The sequence below is a fragment of the Heterocephalus glaber genome, unplaced genomic scaffold (genome assembly GCF_053883595.1).
Source record: "Heterocephalus glaber isolate CG9 unplaced genomic scaffold, H.glaber_assembly_v1.0 deba00000347, whole genome shotgun sequence".
Lineage (NCBI taxonomy): Eukaryota > Metazoa > Chordata > Mammalia > Rodentia > Bathyergidae > Heterocephalus > Heterocephalus glaber.
Window position 1 is genome coordinate 59,215,522 of NW_028258143.1, and position 24,024 is coordinate 59,239,545.

Below are 24,024 nucleotides of genomic sequence, written 5' to 3' on the forward strand. Positions count from 1 at the left end.
AGGATTATGGAAATAAGATTTTGTCAAGTGAGAAAAATAAAAAAGTAGAAATATAACAAATTCAAGCCTATAATATACTAACATTTACCATTTGGATTTTCAGTAATTTAATAGAGAACCCAAACAGATTTTTATGATTCAATATATTTGCCTCTGGATTATCCATCAGAGATGTAAATGCCTGTAATCCAATTACATTTATCTTGTAGGTATAATAATTTCACTGTTGATGGCTTTGTGTTTTATATTCAACTGTATATCTGTTATTATGAGAACAATAAATATAATTTTATAAAGGAAAGAAAATTATATAAAGTAGAATGATATCTGAGTGGAGTGGTATAGAAGGTTTAAAAAAATTGTATAACATAAAAGGGATTAAAATGATTCATGAATGTTTTTTCACTCTCAAACTCTTTAAAATTTAATAATTGAAGTAGCCTGAAAAAAAATCCTTGGAATTTTAACAAAAATTTCAATAAAGAATAACAGATAAAGCATGACCATCACAAATTCCAAGTAATGTTTATTGAACTTCTGTCTGCTTTTTTAAAAATCACATCAAGCACATAAATAAACCAGAGTGATGTATTAAAAGTTGGCCTTCCATTGCTCCTGCATTCACTTTCTCCCCACCCTTATTTTCACCGCATCCTCCAGGACGGCAACCTTTACGAAGCACTCTCCAGGGCTCAAGAGTTTTACTAAGCTCTCTATTACGTAATCTGTCTTAGCATTCCAAACAACCCAATGGCTAGGGGCTCATCATGTGGCTGAGGAAACTGAGGCATGGGGAGGTTAAATAATTTGTCCTACAGCACAAGGTCCTACAGCACAAGCATTCAGTGTTCACTTGATTCCAGAGCCTCCACTCTTATTTATTCTACTCTGTCTTTAAGAGTCTGAAGTTCCTGCTCCCCCAAAGCACCTGCCTCCTTCTCCAGGCCACACAGACCTCACTTCCTTTCCTAAATCGAAGGTTTTACCATGTATTCCATGTTTTGATCATACATTACTTTATGTTCTTATGCACATAGAGTAACACGTGTAAAACTTGTTCCTCAACTAGACTGCAAACATCATGAAGGTAAGTTTATGTTTAACATCTGCCATATAGTCTTACAATTTACCAAAGTACTATGCTATGCATAAGTACTCAATAAATAACTAGATGAATTATTGAATGCTAATGAGTTTAAAATAGGTGTTGATGATTAACAAGGTATTTAGTATCATGAGTACTTTATATGTATTACTTCATTTAATCTTGGAGGTAACCTGTGAAGTAAGCTTCATTATGTTTATTTATGAATGAAGACATGGAATAATTTACAAATGAAGAAATGGAATAAATGTTAGATAATGTCACTCGGCTTGCAAAAGGTAACTAGTGACAGTTCGAGATTCAGATCCAAATTATTTAAAATAATCTCTGTTCTTATCAGCTACACTGTTACATAAGGCCTTAGAGCAAGTGGTATTAAAATTATTTTTGCCACAAGGCAAAGAGTTAACAAAAATTGATTAAAAAGAAAATATTGTATCTATGTCATCAGCATGGATTACGAGCCTGAGTACATGGACTGAATATGAAGGATACAACTGACTGATAATTTAATACTTGCTGTCAAGTAGATGAAAAGGAGATGGGTAGAAGAGAATCATTCTAGATATGTTACTCAGTTGGAGAGAAAAAAATGAATTTAACAAGAATATTATCTATAATCTTTCTACAACTAAAGACTGGCAAATAGGCACTCTTTGCTTCCCTGTGAAATTGTCAACCTTTTCTATTAGAGAAGTGAAGTTGGTTTTATTTCTGCAACTAAGCTTTTTGAGATGACTTGGTTTTAATGACTTATTTCACAGTCCATTTTTATTGTATTATTAAAAATAACAATCGTGAGTGTTCTCTTTTTGATTACAAATCTCCTGGAAAACATAACCCTACTCTTCCTACCGCAAGTATATTAAAACTACGATTTACTCTTTCTCAGGGGTCAACCTACAACATTCTTTCACTTTCCCTTGCTTTGCCTTTCCTGATAGATAATTCATTCACTCATAAGAGTCAATCAGAATAAGTCATGTGGCACCAGGAGAGAGCAGTGCTCAGGGAGAAGGAATGACCCCACGTAATTTCTCACAAACTGATGACTCATTTCTGTCCCGGCTGCATTGAGGGCAGATGCTCTGCTGTCGCTATAGCTTTGCCAAAGATGGACCAGCAAAAAATAAACAAATAAGCAAAACTTTTGATAGCTTACAAGGATGTCATATCAACAGTTAATAGAGTCATCAATATCCAAGAGCAAAATTGATTTTAGTGAACACAGAAGCGAAAAAGATTTTTTCCTTTGCCCTTTGAAAAATTACATTTTACCATATATTCCTCCGCAGTACCATTTCTTAAATGGTTAATACGTTTGACTGCTAAAGCAAAATATAGTCCTATAAATAGGATTATTAATGATGAAGAATTGGAGATACAGTCAGAGAAAAGTGAGTCGCTGCAGAATGAGATAGAGCTGAGCAAGGCAGAAATGTGAAGGAAGAAAATGTTCTAACACATGGAGGACAATCGTTTGAACCCCAGGTGGGAGAAAAGAATTCCTGGCCCTAGGGAACTGATCAGAAGCATAACTTTTATGTTCATTTCAGCATTATTTACAATGGCAAAACCTTAGAAAGTATATGAATAATCAGCCATCTTGGTTCACTCAAGTAAGAGAACATAATGCAACTGTAAAAGTGAGTTATTGAGAAATATTTAACGATATGAGAAAAGTTATTGAAATATTATAAGGAAATAAAAACCGGGTTAAAAAACAGTAGATGCAGCATGATTAAACTAGATGAAAACACACAGAGATACAGGCATGGACATAATATGAAAAATGCAAAGATAAACACCAAAATATTACCAGTACTTGGATGTTTTTCATATTCTTTTATATATTTTTGTATATATCTCAACTTCTCTATAATTAACATGAATATTCTTCACACTCACAAAATAACAATAATAATTTGTATATTTAAAAGAGAAGACAATTTAGAAAAGAACTTCCATTTTTGGCAATAAGATGGATAAGTATCCTAAGGACTGAAACAAAAATAAAGCAAACCAAGAAAACTCCCCCTTTAGAACATATTGCCACATGGGTAGAGATACAAAGAAGCCTGAACAAAGACAAAATGGAAATCAGGTAGGTAAGCAATTACTTAAATGTCTTTCACTCTAAGGGATATGCCAAACTCTAGTGAATTAAGATTCAATTTTCATAGCCATGTAAAGTGTAAGCGGCGATGTGGTGGAGCTGTCTACTGCCAGCCCTGACAGCTGATTATCACATCCTTTCCTAACTTCACATTAAGCAACATCACATTGGTAGCTTGAAATCAAGGGGCAGGCATTCACATCACAGAAATTGGCAAATGCTACAAATCAGAATTTTTTTCTCTGAAAGCTATTCCAGAAGTATTTACCAATACAGTATCATGGACAAAGTTTAAGAAACAAATCCTAGAGTCCTATAGAACATAAAGTGTTTAACTAAAGCCCCATGTACAGTTAGGGCCCTAAATAGCTATATAGTTGTATAATTGTATAGTTGTATCATTGTATGATCCTAGTTCTCAGAAGGAATCATCAAGGAGGCAAACTTCATCCTAGATGAAATGCAAAATATCATTCCTGAGGTTTTAACCACAAACTGGCCTTTATGAAAATTTTAGGACCTGAAAGTCCTACTACCTATGTGGGCCACAAAACATTAAGCTAAAATTTGAAAGTGGTTGATAGCCTCCCAAGGCTCCTGGCTAGTTCAAACACAATTTTTTTTTCCTGTGGAAATATGCCTATAAATCTGCCTTAAAAATCAGTACAAATAAGGAATATTAAGTCACATACAAAAATTAAAAGAACACTCAGGAAAATAGCAGTTTGAGTAAGAAACAACAGAAAGGACAACTGTAAATGCCTAATCTAGGCACAAGATATCAAATAAGTTAAATATACTTAAAGGAATAAAGGAGAGCATCATAAATGTGAGAACGGGGTGAGAGTCTGTTAAAATAATGGAGAAAAAAACAGATTTGAGGGAAGGAAATAGAAATTATACAAATAAAAAATAAAGTAATGGATATTAAAATCTCAGCAGGTTAACGGGAATGTTAGACATGAGTAAAAAGAGAATCAAAACATCAGAAGGCAGTTCTAAAGAAAATATCCAGAATACAGCAAAAAAGAGACAAAAAGGGTGGCAAACATGGAAGAGAAGTTGACAGATGTAGTAGAATGATTAAGCTGATACTCAAAATGTGTGGCAAATCTACTTTTTAAAAAAGCACAAGAATATAAATGTTAGATTTAGGATAGTGGTTACCTACAGGATGGAGTGAGGCATGGCTCACATGGACCTATAGGGCTTTGGAGATACTGCGAACATTCTTTTCTTAAGATGGGTGGCAAGTTCATAGGTATTGCATTTTATTTTTTTTTATGCTTTAAAATATAAATTCTCTTTGGTATGTTATCCATATTTAATTTAAAACATTTTGAAAGTAGCCTGAAAGGAAAAACTTTATATTATTAACTGCAATTGTATTTGAGTTATAAAACTGTAGCTGTTTTAATATTCTCATCTTTTCTGATACTTTTAAATATTCAAGAGGTTATTAAATTTGCAATAAAATATAATAATATAATAAACACTTTTTACAAGAACAAAGTATATCTTTCTCCAATATAATAAATATATTTTCATAAAAGAGAAAACTCAAATCACCCTTTTAGGTAGGTTCTCTTTTATTTACAGATAAGTAGACAAACATTTTAAAATGCTATCCAACAAAGTGGCAAGGCTCTTTCAGGTTCTACTTTTTTTCTAGTTTCTAATAATTTAATTTCCAATTTTTTAGTTTCCAGTTATTTAACTATTCTTTGGAACTTATGTAGGTTCTTAAACCGAATTGCTTCAATTGCTTAATTATATTTAATAACAAATTAATCAGAGATCTGGGACTGGTAAAATTATAATAACACTGCTGAGATTTAAACTTGTTTCAGACAGTGTGTGGCAGATAACATTGATTTGATATGCCTTTATCTGCTTGTAGGAAGAGAGGAGTTAAAATAAGGCCCATCGGTAAGGGAAGCACTGAAACAGAGAGGTTTTCAGATAGAGAATTTTCTCAGGCTTCAAAGCATTTTTAATGACTAATCAAATCAGAATGAAAAACGAAAAATACTTGTTTAAAATTCACAATTTGAACTGCTATAAAGTTACAATTAACAAATTATTTAAGGGAAATAACAATTCCAAAATACATTGAAAGTTGCTTCCGTTTTTCTAACACAAAAAATAAAGCAACTTGTATCTGAAACTTATAGCTTAAATAGGAATTTTTACACAAAGTCATGAATATTTTGTTTCTAACCATATTTATTGAGGTATAAGTCATGTACAATTAAATGTGCAGATATTAAGCATGAAGTTTGAACCATTTGAACAAATGCATATACTGTACCTGCCCAGCCATAAAGATACAGATAATTTTTCCTTCATATCAGAAACTTCCTTGTGTTTCTGCCCTGTTAGCCCTAAGTCTATGCAACAACTGTCCAGATTTCCACTACCATGGATTAGGTTTGATTTTTCTAGAATCATAATATTCACTCTTGCGTCTGACTTCTTTCGTTGAACATAGTGCTTTAAGAATGTTTTAAAAGTATTCTATCATATACCACAACTTGGTATTCATTTTCCTGTTATTGACGGTCACCTGAACTGATTCCAGTTTTTAGTTATTACTTATAAAGCTGCTGTTAACAATTTTGTATAAGACTTTGGTGAGCAGTAGGTTTTAATTTCTTTTGTATTAAATACTGAGGTGTAGTATTGATCAGTCATAGAGTAATATACATTTAGCTATTTTTAAAAACTGCTAAAGACTTCTCTAAAGTACTTGTACCATTCCATACTCTCACCATGACTGACCGAGAGCTTTGGTGGGTCTGCCCTTTGCCAGCATTTCATAGCCCAACTGACTCTCATTTTATTCATTTTAGGGGGCTATAATTTTCTCTTCTTGAATTTTCTTGTCAGCTCTGCATATGAGGGGAGTTTGGTCTCATAAAACAAGTTGGGAAACATTTTTTCTTCCTATTTTTTTTTTCTTGAAACTACGTCTTATACACTTTTTTGTTGCTGAGACATGATACCCAGCACTCATAAGCTAAAGAAGCAGAGGTTTATTTGGGCTCACATTTTAGAAGCTTCAGTCCATGTTTGGCAGGCTCAGACACAGAAAATGGCATGGTGGAAGGGCCTGGGGGGAGGAAAGAGGCTCACATCATGGCAGCCAGGAAGCTGAGACAGAACAGAGCAGCCAGGAAGGAGGATACCTTCTAGGTCACCTCCCTGGTGTCCCACCTATTCCAACAAGACCCTACTTCCTAACAGCAAGTCAGCTATAGCACCTCTATGAGTCAGTCACCTTCCAAAAAGCCTGCCTATGAACACATGAAGTTTTGGGGGGACATTCTTGATCTGAACCACAACACTGTAGGACCTTTTATGTCTTGTTTTAAATGAAGATTTTTATTTAACAAGTATAAAGCTCTTGAGGTTCTCCACATCATATCACGTTCTAGTTTGTACTATGTGTATATTTAAAGTTTGTCCTTTCATCAGAGTTGTTTATTGGCATAAAATTGATTATAATATCCCTTTTTATCTTTTAATACCTATAGAATTTGTAATGATAGCCTCCCTATCATTCTTAATGTTGGCAATTTGGGCTTTATTTCTTTTCTTGACTAGTCATATCTCATATTTAACAATTTTATTAATCTTTTCCAAGGGTCCATTTTTAAATTATTCATTGTTTTGCCAATTTTCTATTTTACTGGGTTAAATACTGGGGTTAAATTGCTGGGTTAAATTGGGTTATACTGGGTTAAATTGCTGATTACTTTAGCTGCTACTGCTACTCTTTCTCCTCCTCCTTCTCCTGTTTCTTCTTTGCTGAGGATCAAATCAAGAGCCTCAGTTATGCTAGACAACCACTCTCCCACTGAGTCACACCTCAGTCGGTTCTAACTCTTTAGATTGGAAACACAGGCCATTTAATGTATAGCATTCCATAGCTTTGCAGATGCGCCTTTCTTTTTCACACATGCTATTTTTTTCTATTGTTTCCTTTCACACAATTATCACAGATATTTTAAATTGCCTGATGCTTTGATTAACCTTTCTGCCATCTTCAGTTTTTCATCAAGTGTCTATTTCCTTCTTTGATGATGGGGGACATTGGCCCAATTCTTTCTTTCTCTCATTATCTTTATGCTCATTATCATTATGCTAGCAAGCTCAGCCATTATTCTTCTACTTGCTTTTGTGGCAACTTCTTCCTCTTCCAGCCATTTTACAAGGATACAGAAGCTGATGATCTTTTCTCCAATCTTCTGAAATGGAGTTCATTATTTCTTTTTCATCTTCAACTTTCTTCTTTTGAATCTAAACTAGGAATTTTTAGTTGTTCAGTTTGTTCTTGTTAGGGTAGAAGCAATGTTTCCTTGTGACTTTCTGTGTCTTACACCTTAAGTGGATGTAAAATGACCGGTATACACATTTAAATAATTTAAGAGTGTCTCTTAAATCTGGCTGTCCAATATTAAATTCTTCAGATACATTTATGTTAACTCTGTCTCCAGGCAAGACAGTGATTACATGAACTTGGATTTGATCCAAGGGGTCCTCAATCTTTTCTTGGTGAAGTTACTTTCAGTATAATAGAAGTTTCATGACTATCACAGAGATTATGTCTTGTGTAAGTGAACCTCACTCTAAGCAGGTCCCTTAGCTGTGACTCCTCTCCCTTCCAACTCATCTCCATCCCCAACCCTGCCACCTAGTATCCTCTGATCTTTAGATCCACTCTGCACCTGTAACTCTGGCTTTGGAGTCCATCAGTGATGTCCCGCAGCACAGTTGACAATAATCTTCATGATCTGCACTATTTCTACAACTGCTCTAATTGTAGATCACAAAATGTGCATTTTGTTTTTATCCAACCATTCTCTACTTTAAACTCTATTCTGTATTCTGTTTAGAAGCAAAAAAAGTTAATTTAGTACATTTGAGTTAAATCCAGTGAAGTCATGGTTTTCTGCCTCCCTGTCATTTCTTGTAGACTGGAAGTCTTATTCCTGACTGCCATGAGTCCAAGTTGGACCATTTTGGCTACCACTACTCTTCTGCACTGAGAAATCCTGTAATGTCCAAGTTCTTGTCTCACCTTTACTTGTGAGTTTCACCATGCATTTGCTTCTGTGATTTGTTCTTTCTCTCCTTCAGCCTAACACCACAAACCCACAGATTCTTAGTGTTATATTCACTGAAAATTCTTTTGGCTATTTTCATCTCCTGGCTGAGCCTTGCAAGGCTTCCTATGATTCTTTTGTATATTCACTGCTGTGTTCAGAAATTTTTAGTGTATTCTCTACTGCTATGATGATATTAAACATTTCTCCAGGGTTTGCCACTTTTCTAGCAATCAGGACAGGCACCAAAGCGTAAGAGTCCTTAATTCCAACAAATTCAAACTTATATGGCCCCCTTTGTTTTCCCTTGAAGTTCAGATTAATTTTACTTTAAGTGGGAGTTATGAAAACTGATTCTGCCTTATAACATATTCTTCCAAAGATCTCTCCCTTACTTTTGAATTATAGATTTTGAAACTCACAAGCAAAATCTTGACATCTTTGTTCTCTGGTTTTATTGGGTCAAGTCCTGTTGAGGAAAATGGAGATGTCTGTCTAACGACTTAAAGGCAGAAGGGATACATTGGATAAAGAAAATGACGGGGAAAGATGAAAGAGAAACATAGTAGTTCATATTTCAAAGCATCCACCACATTAACTTGTTTCTATCCTTTTCAAATGAATATTTTGGGGGCAAGTAGAAAAAAAAATAAAGGTAGCATTTTCTGCAGTATTTCTAGGAATTATTTAAAGATGATATTATGGAACCTGTATCAGTAGAGTATATATTTGGGTTGGTTTTCCTACTGTGGCCACATAATCATTCACCAGTCTTCTCTACCTTGTATCTATGATTAGTAATACACATTGGAGGAATAGTGACCAAGGAATGAACTAGGGTCTAAAATGGGATGGCCAACAGTACTGATCATATAGGATTCCCCTAAAAAACCCAGATTTAAAACACAAGTTTCTTAGAGTTAAGAACATTGTAAAAGTTGATGACTACTTACCACACTGCAGAGATACATGTCTATTTGCCCTGAGCTTTTTTCTTTACATTTTATTTGTAGCGTAAGGTAAAACCATAGGGTCCAGTGGGAATCAAGAGACCAAAAAGGAGTCCTATTTGCCCAAATAGAAAAGAGGTCTGTCATTCAAAGTTCTAATGAAGATTTAACAACCCTCTATCATAAATTTGTTAATGTTTCTGTGGCAAGAAATATATTCCTTTTAAAAATCATGCATGAGGGCCAAGGATTTAGCTCAGTGGTGCTGCTGCCTGCCTCGCAAGCACAAGGTCCTGAGTTCAATCCCGGTACCACCACCCCCCCTTCCTTGAAAAAACTGTGCACGTAGTGAAGTACAATTTTTATTTTCTAAACAGATAGAAACAATGCTTACTATGATTTTGGGGAAAACCACAACATGTCAGGAGGTTCTTCCTATGGAGGTTCTTCAAAGAGCCTGGTCTCTTTTGTGTAGTACATTACTCCAAAACTGATGGTATATTAGAGAAATCATTCATTGGTGGTTGAAGTTCTGAGTGGTGGCTGGGTGGCCAGGTAGGTCAGGATTCACTCACATCTGGTGCTTGGCAGACTGGAGGTCCAGTGGGGACTCACATGTGGGCAGTTGGTTCAATGTTGGTTACAGGGATGGCTCCAATTCCTGTTATCAGCCAGATAGCCCGGGTGCATTCTTTTGGTGGCATCAAAGAGAGGCCATACCCCAATGCATAAGAACTACTTAAGTTTCTGTGTGTGTCATGGTGCATAATGTTCCCTTGGCCAAAGCAAGTCACAGCCCCAGATTCAAACTATTCATAGAAGTGTAAACAATATACCCTCATTGTAAGATGGCTGGAATTCTAGCTATGGTTCCGATAAAAACTCAGATTCAGTGTTAGGTGTCTCTTTTGATCCCCAGGGTAAAGTTACAGAATCTACCTCTTGATAAGAGACATGCACAGAAAGGCTACAGAAATTTATGGATATGTTATAATCTCCCACTCATATATTTTTTGTTTATGATTAACAAGGAGCAATTATTTTATTTGTATTTAAGTTGGAAAGAATATCAAAAGCACAGATTACAATAGATTTTACTAATTGTTTTTGTTACTGAGTTGAAGTTGTACAAATCATAAGGATTTATAATTCAATGAATTAGCACAAAATGAGCACATCTGTGTAACTAACACTCTACAACTAGAAATAAAACATTATCAACACTCCATTATCCCATTTATCCCTTCTCCCACATTATTCTCCCCAAAGGTAAGCACTATTCTGACTAGATTATGTTTGATGTTTTAGAACTTTATATAGTTGGGATCACACAGTGAACATTTCTTTAAGTACAATTTCTTATTCAATATTCATGATAATTTGATCCACCTTGTTGAACATAGCTGTGGTTTTATCATTTTCATTTCTGTGTGGTAGTCCATTGTATTACATTAATTTGAATCTTTGGGTTGTTTACAATTTCTGGCTATTAAGAATAATTCTTCTCGGAGAGGCTGGGGATTTAGCTCAGTGGCGCTGTGCCTGCCTCACAAGCGCAAGGTCCTGAGTTTGATCCCCTGTACTGGGGAGGGGGGGGATTCTTCTCTGAATATTCTTGGACATATCTTTTAGTGCATATGTGTACACATTTTTTGTTGAATATCTACTAAACAGTGGAATTACTGAATCATAGGAAAATGCATTTTCAAATTTAGCTAATACTTTCAAATAATCTCATTGTATTTTCATTCATACATTTTATCTTCACTTTGGTGTCCTAGGCTTTAAGCTAATGCATGCTTGCCTTCTACTGCTCTACCATAAAGCTCTGGCATTTGAGCTCTGATTGGGTTAACAGTAGTTGACCTTGCATTTAAAAGTGAATACTAATCAAGAATCATAAATTTGCATTAAATCATTCTACCAGTGATTTTAGATTTAAATCTTGGGATACATAGAAGTATAGAACTTTCAACCTTCAAGAGCTGACAGATTTAATGGCTCCTTTCATCACTACCTGTCTTTCACTCTCAGTGCCTCCCTCTCCTCCTATCATTACACCAACACTTGCCTTTGGCCCTGGTGAGCAGTGCATAAGAAGTTGGCAGCTATGAATGGGATTACTTATACTACTATAACAGCATCTTTCATTAACAACAAACACAATTTTCCTCCTCTCTTTTGCCTCTATGGGTAACTATCCATTAGAGTTTTGTTCTTTTTTTTTTCTTTGACAAAAAAAATGACATTAAGAACATAAGCAAAATTATTCTCAGAATTTGAAAAATGGTGGTAATATTTACTTTTCACATTTTCCCCTGTATTTCAAGGAAGACTCTCTGTATGTGTTTGTCCATAACGGGATTTTCAGGCTACATTTATACTGTGGAAAAAGGCTGAAAACATTTCACATTACAATCTATTGACAGGCTACATTAGCTGTTAAGGTGATGTGCTCAAGCATCTTTGTGGCTTAAAGGAGGTATGAAAATTTCCAAAATAGGTAGTCAGTTGTTTTCACTATTAATATTAAACCAATTTTTGTTTGTGAATTGAATTCTGGCATTTGTACAATACTTTTCAAAGCCAAAGAGTGCTGTAGGAAACAAAGCTTCTGTGTAATTTATAAAAAGAACACTGATTTCTAATAATTTAGTTAACCTCATCTGAAATCACTCATTTAGATGTTTCCATAAAGTGTTACGAGTCATTCAAAGGCCCTTTGTTGTATTTTTTGCAGTCATTTTTATTGGATCTCTATTTATTTCCATTTACTGTCAAAATGAAATGCTACAGCAAAAGTATAGTAAGTACGAACAGTTGTCCTTACCACCTACAGGATTCCAACCTATTTGTCAGCAGGAATCAATGAATGCTTTTAGTGCAGCTGGTGCAAATCCACAGCAAAATAGCTTAAGTAGAAAAGGGAATGAATTGTCCTGTAAGTCTACCTCAGACGAAGTTCAAGTTCAGACCAGACAACATTACTGGGACTCTCCCCTCCATCTGACCTGGCTTCCTTTTGAGCTGTACTCATCATCTGCAAACCAGCTTTTCCCACTGGGTAGTGGATGATAAACATCCACCAAGCTCCCTTCCTGCTCTGGTGCCTTTAGATGTGATCCTGGGCTTCGTACTCTAAATTGAAAACTACTGGGGAAGGACTCAGAGCTGCTCAGTTCAGGACTTCCTCACTTCTGAACCAACTGCAGTGCCCAGGGGAATGGGGTGCTATGTGTGCAATGCCAGCAAGTTTCTTAGTGACAGGCTCACCAGAATCAGCTGTTCAGGGAGAAGGGCAATCATCAGACCAAAACAGCCAATGTTCAGTACAGCCCTCATGGAGGCTTCACATGTATTGGCCACAAAAATAGTTTTAGGGAAGGAGATTCCTACTTAAGCAAAACATGGTGCTATATAAAGAATGCAACTCACAAGGACTTTGAATTCATACCAAAGATGCTTGTGACAAATCCCTCATTTCTAGGAGGGAAGTTGACTTGCAAGATTTGGTTTCATTTGCTAAACCTTTTATGTCCAGCCTTGTAATGCATGAAATTACTAATTAAGCACTTAATTCACCTTAGTAATCATTAATTTGACTTCCATGGAGCTGTATGATAAAAAATTAAGGTGTTTGCCAGAGTGAACTCTAATGTAGACTATGGTCTTTGGGAGATGATGTGTCCATATATGTTCGTTAACTGTAAAAGTGAACAAACCCCGGTGGGGGACGTGAGCAATGGAGTGGGTGCTGCACCTGTGGGCAGAGGTCTCTGTGCCTTCTGCTCAATTTGCTGCGAACCTTAAACTGTTCTAAGAAAATAAAGGCTATTAAAATATTTTTTAAAATAGGTTTTAAAAAAGGTGTTGGGGTCTTGGATAACCTGATTTTTAAATAAAGGAATACAAATCATTCAATAGCCACAGGTGGTTGTTTTCATAGTGAGAAATTAGAACCTGCATGGGACAATTCCATTAACAGGCGAATCAGGCTTTCATATGAAGAAGTCCTATTAAGACGTCAGCCAGACTATCTTCTCTAGACTGAGATATAAGGATGCAGTTGGGATAGTGCTGTGCATTTCTCTATTAAATGATGAGTTCCTTATTTAAAACAAATCAGAAAAACTAGACGGCAGCCCATGTCAACTCGCTTTAGATGAATGGGCAACAGTGATGGAGCGCAGAACCATCTTAACTAAGAAGTGTGTGCTACATGCTAGGGCCTGGCAGTGGCAATCAGTTACAGATGGCTCTGCCCCCAACCCCAACGGCCAGGGCATATCTGGCAAAGCGCAGAGACGTACTGGTGGTTAAAACTGGGAGATTTGTGCCCTGGGCACTGTCTTGGTCACTTTCCTGATCACTGGAACAAAATACCTAACACCCACAACTTGAAGGAGAGGGTTAATTTTGGCTCATGGTTCCAGAAGTTTCAGTCCATGCTTGGCAGGCTCCAATGAAGAAATGGCATGGTGGAAGGGCCTGTTGCCTAGGGGAACCTGCTCACATGTGGCAGCCAGGAAGCAGGAAGGAGGGGCTGGGAAGGGAGAAATACCTGTCCAGATCATAGCCCCAGTGACCCACCTCTTCCAATCAGACCCTCCTAAGAGCAAGTCAGCTATGGTGCCACCATAATCCAGTCACCTTCCGAAAGCCCCACCTCTGGACACATGAGGCTTTGGGGGACGTTCCTGTTTTAAATGTAACAGGCATCTAGTTTGTAAGACCAGCAACACTGCTAAACATCCTCTTATGCACAGGACAGTCCTACGCACACAACCAAGATTTAATTGGTTCAACATGTCAATAGTGTTTAGGCAAACAACCCTAGTCTACAGCAAGTTGCAGAGGCAAAGGCAAAGGCAATGTCTAATGTAAAATCCCCCACCCCCCAAGATTATACAACCTATTTGGCAGGAGAAAGAGATAATAACGATGATCTTACAGAACAATGTGTAAGAGCCAATTACAAGGTTTTTAACCATATGTGCTTCAAACTGATTTAGAGAGAAAAGCCAATGCTATGTTATGTATAGAGAAAACTTCATACACGGCAAGGTAAATATGTTGGATCTTGAAAGATTTGGATAGGCAAACTGAAAAGTACATTTTAGGTGGTAGGAATGAGGCAGACATCCAGTGGCAAGGAGAAAAACCCCCAAAATCAAAACAGCAGTCTTTTTCAGGGCAGTAAATAACCAGTCCAGCCACAGAAAGGTTTGTGTCAAGGCAATCATAAAGAAAAAAAAAAAAAAAGCTTTCACCTGTCAAGCGTGATAAGGTGGCCCACAGAGTCCTGGCTTTTCACGTGTCACCTGCATAGATATCAGTGTGTGAGCTGCAGAAGCAGGGTATCTTACATTTTGGTTGTTCCTATAAAAATCAGACACTAACATGCCTGACATAGTCACGCTCAAAGGATGGCAGCTCCTAGAGCAAACATCAAGGAAAGACAGGTTGAACGTGAACTTGGAAGAAACTAAAGTAATGGGCTGGAAACTTACTTTAATCCTATGGTCTCATTGGACTCGTGTAAGGTAGTGATAAAATGGAAATTATAATGCTATAAAATAATCTGAATCTAGGTAGGTGACATGTAGGGAGTCACCACACCATTTTCTCAGCTTTTCTGAATTGTTAACATTTTGCAAAGTACACAATTTTTATTTTTTAACTTATCACTTTCTGTTTCTCCCTGTTAAGAATTCAAGTCCACCTCAAACAAACAGGTCCTCGTTTACTTATCACTACTCAGCACCTAGCAAAGTACCAGACCCACAGTGGGTATTAGTAAATTACGGTCAAACAGTCCAGGTACAAAATAAAAGTAATAAGGCCAGACCACGGTGGTGGCACCGGGGTGGAAAGGTGGGAAAGATGCTGACTTTTATAAAAAGGCAAACTAATAAAATACGCTGGTTTGGAAATAGGAGACTAGCAGACCAAACTTAGCAGTGACAGGAGATTGGTAGAGCAAACTGCAGAGAAGTTGGAAAAAGATGCAGATCTGAGGAAAAATGAGTTGTTTTGTGGGTAACAGGACTTACGGGGAGTAGAACTACTGAGGGTTTACAGCAACTATGCTAGAGGGGACTTCGGCAGTTCGCAAAGTAAATGAGGTTTCTCAAAAAGATAAGGCTCGTCTTCCCACTATATAAAGAATAGAAGCTGAAAAATGACTGAGTATCATATAAAAACTAAGCAATAAGTAATTTCTGAGGGTGTACAGTGGAGTCACAAAGCAGACCCAAAACTACCCCAAAGCTAGCTGAGCTGTGGATCATTTTGTTTAGGCTGTGTAACTTCAGCCTGTTTTAAAGATGACTGTTAACATCTAAGAACCAGAAGCTACGTATCAGTTCTGATTCTTCAATTCTCTTGAATACCTCAGGCCTTCACTTTTACAGGGATAACTAGATGGAGCTGAGCAAACATGAGTCGCTACACCCAAATGACTTCAATGCATCACCCAATTCAATCTGTCGCGTTTGTGCTGTCTACCTGGCCAGGTAGGTGTTGTAATTTACAATTCCCGGTCTAGTGGTACTGTATTAGCTTAAATGACAATAACAATAAAAATGGTTATGGTAATAATAGCGCAGAGCAGTTAGTTGCAAGCCCTGCTCCAAATATGCCCCAGGTATCTTTCACCACTTGAGGGATGTACTATTACTGTACCACAGCACAGATGAGAAAACATAAGACAGAGGTTAAAAAGCCTTGAAGTCAACAGGTTTTAAAGGATATTTAGCAAGAAACACATTGGATGGCTATGAATGCCAGCTGTTGGAACTGATCTATAGGTGAGAGGACACAGGAGATGAAAGCAGGAGAGCCAGGAACACACCTGGTGTTGTCAGGGTCTGGAGTGTGGAACCTAAGATGTTCACATGAAGGGAACAGGGGTTTCCCTATGGTCACATTCTGTGCTCTGAGCTCTCTCCTAAAGCATCAGTGGCTGTTAAAAGAAAGCTTACTTGATGGAAGAAACACTGGAATATACATGGAACAGAATAAGAGCATTTGAAAGATCAGACAGGAAGGACGTCTGACTACACCGGAAAAAGTGAGAATTAGATTGGAAAATGTAAGTATCAGGGTTTTGTCAATAAAACTGGTAACAGTGTAAACAATAAAGTATTAAAGTCAAGGATCAAAACACTCATAACTATCAGAAATGATCAAAATATTTTTTTCTGACAATATACTTGAGGTATGTGAAGAGGTACAGGAAGGCTGCTTGAGCTAAAAGGATTTTTATACCTAGGAAAGTACTATGATAGAAGGAAAGCGACACAAAATTACCCTTTTGTCACAACTTGACTCCAGAAAACCCCACTCTTTGTGTAGCTACTTTAACACATTTTTTTAAAAAATGTGTTATTACATGTAGGATGAAAGAAAACCATCATAATGAGCTAATGAGCCTGAATTTTCTTGAGTCTGCTTCCTGCTTGGGGAAAAATCCCGTTGAATGCTCATGTTGTGTGTCATATTATTCTGGGCCCTCTGAATTCATTATTTCATTTAATTATTACTATAACTATGGAAGGTCGGCACAGTAAGAATTTTAAAGATGAATCTGAAGGTGAGGAGACAATCCACCTAGGTACACACAGCTGCTAGGCTGCAGAGCTGATACTCAAACACTTCTCTCCAACTTTTATGCATACTTCAGTCCTACTTTGGAACGAAGTCAATATAGGTTAAAACCAGATCTGCTACTTACCAACTATGAGGTCTGATCCTAATTAGCCTTTCGGGACTTTAGTCTCCTTTTCTGGGAGACAATACTCATTCTTCCAGGGTTCTCTGGAAGGAATGAAATCAGTTGACGCATTTATCCATTCATTCATGAGTAGGCCATGGAACAGGGGAAGGGAAAAAATCATGGGGTGGGGTGGAGTGGTAACAACGTCAAGAGATCAGAAGTTCTGATGAGGTTGAATTGCTAGAAGAGCAGGACAGAAGCAAGTGAGCTGAGGGGGCAGACAGAGGTCAAAGTATGATGCTTCGAGGAGAGATTTCAGATGTGGTATGGATTCTTACATTAACGTGAAGAGGACAATAGAAAATGTAGGAGGGGTGGAGGAACAGAATCTTGGAGGCAAGAAACTAGAAAATGAGTAATGTGTGTAGAACATCTAGAATTCAGTTAACCCATATAAATGCTAATTCTAAAGTGTTAAAAAAAATAGAAACAGTAAACACAGGCTACATGTTTCTCACCTTTGTCTGTGTATTAAAAGGATGCAGGTGAGGCACTGGCCTGACTGGTTGACAGGCCATGTGAACGTTTCATAGTTGACGCTGCAGAAAGCATTCTGAAGGTACAGCAGTACAGTTCTTACCCTAGTGCCTTATTTAACTTATCCTGATACCAACCAATTACAATAAAATAATTCCAGTGGAGGTGGTTAGGTGCTGTGCTAATTCCTTTTGTAAGAGTAAATAGAAAAAAATTTCAAATTAAGTAGAAAAGAAAATGTTGAAATTTCTAGATTTTACTACTGACAAATATTTGTACTTCAGCTGTTTCTTCTCCCTAAGATTCTTCCCACAGGAGCTCACGTGGCAGCACAAGCCCTCACTTCTTCTAAATCTTTGGGAAAATTATCACCTTTATCAAAAACTTTGACCTTCCTAGGTAAATCTCAATCACTTCTTTCTCCACTTTGCTTTTCATTAGAGCATTTATCACCCTTGGAGATGTTACACATTTACTTGATGGCCGGTGTTAGCTTTTTGTCACTGTGACAAAATACCTAATAAAAACAACTTAAAGGAAGAAAGGTTTATTTTGGCTCATTGTTTCAGAGATTTCAGTTCATGGTTAGTTGGCTCCACTGTTCTGGGCATTTTGGTGAGGCAGAACACCATGGCAGAAAGGCACGGTAGGCTGAGGGAAAGGGGGGAAAAGGGGGAAGAGACTGGAGACGAGATACAGTCCCAAAGGCTCGCTGCCATGACTCATGCTTCAACAAGGCCCTGACTCCTAAGTCTCCAATACCTTCCCCAAACGACACTGAAGTATGAATATATCAATAGATTAATCCACTGATGAAGTCAGAGCCCTAACAATCCAATAACCTCCCAAAAGCCTCAGCTCTGAAGACATGAACCTTATGGGAGGGAGACATTTTAGATTCAAACATAACACTGTCTTTCATGTTCTCTCAACTGTATTTCTCTAAGAATGGAAGTGTTGCTTTGTTCACTGCTTTATCTTAATTATTTAGAGCAGAACTGGGTATGCAGAGGATGTTCAATAAATTAGTTAAAAATTAATTTAGGTAAAGGAATTTAGATAAAAATTTTTAGTTCACTCCCTATTACAGTGGCTTTTTAAAGGTCTTAAGTACTCATTAAAAAGAATGGCTTCTCATTTCCATACTTAAAAATTAGGAAGATTAAAATGAAAAATTAAACTAAAATTTCTAATCTATTGACTTTTTCCTTATTATGACCCCTAAAAATCAGTGTTTAGTTAAAACATTAAACTCTATTTCTTTTAGGGCTTAAATAACCTCCATGTTATTTAAATCCAATGTGCTCAGCTCATGGTTCTGTGAAATACACCCTGCCTTTATGCCTTTGATGGTTTCTCCTGATGCTATCCACGAGCTTGTAATAATCATGGTATAAGAAACACTAAATAAGTGTTTTTCCAAGCAGTTACATCCAATTACTATTTATTTTAGGGCGGAGAGTAAATTAACTGTTACTTGTACTCAAGTTTTAATAATAAAAATAGAAAACATTTTGAAACAGAGCATGCCCCAAAGCAAAACACTGAGAGGGCAATGCTACTATTCTTGACCCAGACACTGGCTGGAAGGGACTGATTATCTCTGCTTTTCAAGCAAGCCAGCACAAGCAGTGCACGTAGTAGGGTTAAACAGCTGTCAGCAAACCTAAGATCTCAGAGGTAAAATTTTATTCAAAATAATAAATAACATGGCCACATTAATTGGTCAGATTACAATGATGGAAACTTAAAATTCTTTTATGTTTTTTGGTACCGCGGATCGAAATTGGGTCCTTGTACTTGCGGAGCAGGCGGCGAAATCACTGAGCTAAATCCCCGGCCCCAAAACTTAAAATTTTTATAGAAAATTGGAATTATTTCATAGGCTGTTCACATATCTTATGACTATGTTTTTCAATGATTATTAATCCGAATTAAAAATTAAATACACATTAACTCACCAATCGGATATAACTTTAGGGTGAGAATAAGCACCAATCACAATCTATTTTAACTTAACCATATGTAGCAGCCCAGAGAGAAGAAACTGAACAATGAGAGCCGTAATTATAAACAAGGGAGCTGTGTATCAGCTTAACATTACACAACTTCACCAAAATACTTGAGAAAAAAAATTACACGTTGCCTAATTTGTTCAAGACAGTACGTGTATGAAACTTATAAATGTTCTACCTAAAGTTTATATTTCATAAACACAGCAAAACATATTAAACTGAAATTTCTCTATTTCAATCTTCAATTATATATAAAAAGCCACTAAAATAGATTTGTAATTAAAGATATTATCAGAAAAAAATATTTTGTCAGAGAAAAAAATCACTGATTCAATGAACATTTGACTGTTTTATTCACAAAATATAAGCAAGACTTACATTCCTTTTCTGTTGAGATTTTTCTCTCCCAATAATTTTATACAGAGGCCCTCGAATGTATCAATTATAAAACATGTTAAAATGGAAACATTTAAAAAATTTACAAATACAAACCAGTACTTTATACAAGAGTTCTACCAATGTAAAAAAAATACTCTGAACTGAATATAAAGCATGTTCAGTTTATGCTATTTTGTAGAATCACTTTTCTCCTCTCCGGTCCCGATTTTTCTTTGACTCTCTGGAATGTTCAGAGCACCTGCCAGATTTTTCCCGTTGTCTCTCAGCACCATTCTGATACTTGTCTTCCTCACTTTTAGAGCTGGCATGTTTTCTGTTCTTCTCTCTTGACTTTGATCTATCTCTTCTAGAATTTTCACTGTCGTGATTTCGGAGTCTGTAATTCTCATTTCCCAAAAAGAAGTTTCTTCTCTCTTCTCTCTTCTTTTTTGGATCGCCATGCTTATTTTCCCAATCCATATGCATTTCTTGGTCTCGGTCATTCCCAACCCTATTGTAACTGTTCCCTTCGGGAAGGACGCTCCTGTCTGATGTGTGTTTTGTTATAGGATCTCTCCAACTTTGATCTCTTGAATTTTGACTTCTGTGTTTTTCTGATCTTCTTTCTCTCTCAGACCTTGTTTCTTGGTGCCTTTGTCCTGCTCTTCTTTCTTCCTGTTTCCTGTCATTTGTTTGTTGGTTCCTGACTGATTTATCTCCATCTTTACTTCTGGTCTTCCCTTGTCTCTTCTTTCTCATATCTTTAGCTGCATGTGTAAAATGAAATATAGTTAGCTTTTATTTTACTTCATAATTTAACAATAACCTTTACTGATGCATTAGGTTTCTTGTTCATATATACTGGAGGGAAAGCCACACTGACTGCACAGAAAGTCTGATGACAAAGTATTTTACAAGATGTGTAATTTTTAAGACTACACAATATCTTAACATTAGTTACTAAAGTACTCTTTCAGCCTGAAGATAGTAAACAGGAATCCTGAGCTATAGAAAATGTGGCAAAATATTTTTATTAAGTGGCTAGAAATGGTTACATTTCACTTTTACAAACTTTATGCCAAAATTGAAATTCCAGCCCATGTACAGTTTATCACACGGAATATTATATCATACTCTATCCACAGTCAAAATACAATCATCACCCAAATCAGCAACATCACCTCCTAAAGGTGGAAAAAATGGGAAAACTAGGTTTGTTTAACAGCAGAAATGTACGAAGAAAAGTCTTCTCTACAAAAGAACAGTTCTGCTCCCTGGTCCTAGCAGACAGTTACTAGCAGCACCAGTAAGGGATGCATCGTTAGGATTTAGTCACAGCCTCTATGAGAGCCACAGAGCCTTAGTTTCTGAAAACTCTTCTAAAAGGACCTTGAACAATTTTATTTTACTGTTTAGTCACAAATTCAAACATAAAATATAGTGAAACAACTCACTATTTTAAGTTGTAAAACAAATTTTTCACTTTATCTGTGTTACATATTTGGGTATATAAAATTTGCTGATGACTAAAATTTGTCACAAATTCCTATGTATACAGAATGAAAACAGCAGAAAATTGCCCATTCTTGCCCAAACTTTACCCAAATCTCAACCTACCATCCTTTATTTCTCCTGCCAAGTGCCCACCCTTGTATACAGTAAATTAGTTGGTTTTGCCACCGAGGGCTTGACTCTCTGCTTCTATCAGACAGCTTGGCTAAGCTACAGCTACCCAAGCAGAAACCATCTGGCTCCGGGCTAAAACAGCATCCCTCTGACCCTCCCTGCACCACTCTCAGGGCTTTGCTGACATTAAAATCCAGCCATGTAACAATATGCAATCTCTTCTCCTTCTGCTGTTTGCTTTACAATTTTTGAATTTGAAGGCAGTTCATACTGCTTTTATGCTACTTAATATTTTATTAATAAAAAATTCTCTAATAAAATTGGATGATAAAGCAAATTAACTTTGAATCAGCAAGCTTCCTTACTGCAGCAATTCATGCTGTGTTATCATCTGTTCTCAAAACAGATACCATAAAATAAATTCTGTAGAATTAAAAGAGATAAACAGTGTTTGTATATTTCAACTCAAGAAAAAGTTCCTGTGAACAAATGGAATCTTTATCTAATAATAAAAAACGGTGAGAGCGCACAATTCCAGATGCCACATGCAAGGTAAAAATACTTTAAAATATAACAAGGTAGGGAACAAGAGTGTGAAGATTATCTTTTCAATTTAAGGTTGTAGGGAAAAGTGCTACCTCCGTGAAATACGGCATAAAAACCAAAACCAAAACAAGGTATGACATGCATTTTAGATAAGAGGACAAGCCATTGTTCAGACCAAGATACTGTAATGGAAGAAAGCAGAGCTGATCTTGGGTGAAGTAATATAGATCTTTTAAGAAAATATGAACTAGATTGAAACTTTAAAAAATACTTCAACTATAGCATTTCCGTTTCCAAGTAGGGTAAAGAAGATTGCAGATCTGTATTCCTATTGAAAATAAGTAGAAACACCAAACAAAAATGGAAAATCTTTGCTTCAAAGGCACTGAAGATCTAGAAATACCTGGATGCTACAACGGAAAGAAGTGTATGGGGACAGGTCTGAAGAAAACGAGTCAAGGAGAATAACTCTTAATTGTTTACAATAAAATAAATGATAGTGCTGGACTTAAATCCATAGAATAAGACAAACATGCATGAGTCTACAGTAATGTAAGTATATGGTTGAATAAATAAATGGGAGAAGAGGAATAATGACTAAAAGTAGAAGAAAATAAACAGAAAAATCATTAGGCAAAGACCATAGATGTAAGTGTTGCAGACAAAATGCAAAAGATGGTTGCCAAAATTAGTGAGTGAAAGCTGGAAAACAGAGTTGCACAGTATTAAATTATCTCTCTACAAGCTACTGATTTAATAAAGGAAAATCATCTCTGTGAAGACATCAGTACACACCATCTCAGTCCAGGGATCAAGGTTTAGGTCACCGAAAGCAAAACAGCATATTATGAGGCCCTTGATAGGATGCACTATAAAGAACACATCATTTCTATGGTATTCTTACCAAACACTGCCTGCCCTTATTCTAATCATGAGGAAACACCAGACACATATCTATATTGAGGAACTACAAAATAAGTATCAAAACCATTACGCACAAAAGCCTGGAGGCTGCGTAAGACTGAGGAGAATGCAACTAAATGCAGTAGGATCCTGAAAGACATTTACAACTAAGGATATTAGTTTGTTGGCTCCTAATAAACTTACTAACCTCTTTACTTTTAATGAACTGAATAAGGTCTGTAGCTTAGCTAATATTGTTAACATTCCAATGTTAATTTGCATAGTTCAGTTGAAAACTAAACCATGGTTATGTAAGAAGCTAACATGAGGAGGAGTTTGGATGGAAAGTGGTATATGTAGATTCTCTGAACTGTTTTTGCAACTTTCCTCAAGTTTAAAATTAGTTAAAAAAAAGTTAAACAAATAAAGACATCAGAGAATTTATTTTAAAAAATGAGGACTAGAAGGGACAAAAATTTAAGAGAAAGCAGACACAGAAGAGTAAGTTGACATTCTACAGCCACTTTCTCCCCAAGAACATCTGCTGATTCAGGGCTGCTGCTGAGGGAAAAGACACAAAGACAGCAGAGTTCTGGCAGCCTCCCAGGGCTGGAGAGATAAGAATGGAGCTGTAGTTATTTATAATATATATATATATGCGGTAAAAAAAATTATATCTATATCCAGAATATAGAAAGAATTCCTACAAATCAACAGATTAAAAAAAAAGGCAAATGACTTGAGCACCTACTTAACAAACAAAAAAAGAAATATCCAATGGCCAATAATAAATTAAGTGATGGTCAACTTTATTAGTGATCAAGGAAATGCAAATTAAAACTAAAACTATAATACAGTATCATTAAATACCCACCAGAGTGGCTAAAATGAAAAGGAATAGCTACTCAGAAAACTGGCAGTAATTAGTAAAACCAGATTATATGTACATTTCACAACAGTGATTCCATCTGTAGGTGCACACCTGAAAGAACTGTGTGCAGGCATGCACACATACACACACAC

General features: G+C 36.4%; 1 protein-coding gene across 3 annotated transcripts in view; it reads right to left on the reverse strand.

Annotated features, from left to right (window-relative positions):
• Positions 1-19,882: 19,882 nt before the first annotated feature.
• Positions 19,883-24,024, reverse strand: part of Cwc22 (CWC22 spliceosome associated protein) — a 58,617-nt gene continuing 54,475 nt past the window's right edge. For all 3 annotated transcript variants that reach the window (XM_004868156.4, XM_087201061.1, XM_087201064.1), the window contains one exon: positions 19,883-20,693. In XM_004868156.4, coding sequence (XP_004868213.2) covers positions 20,128-20,693 — 566 coding nt within the window. In that variant the 3' untranslated portion in view covers positions 19,883-20,127. The remainder of the gene's footprint in view (positions 20,694-24,024) is intronic.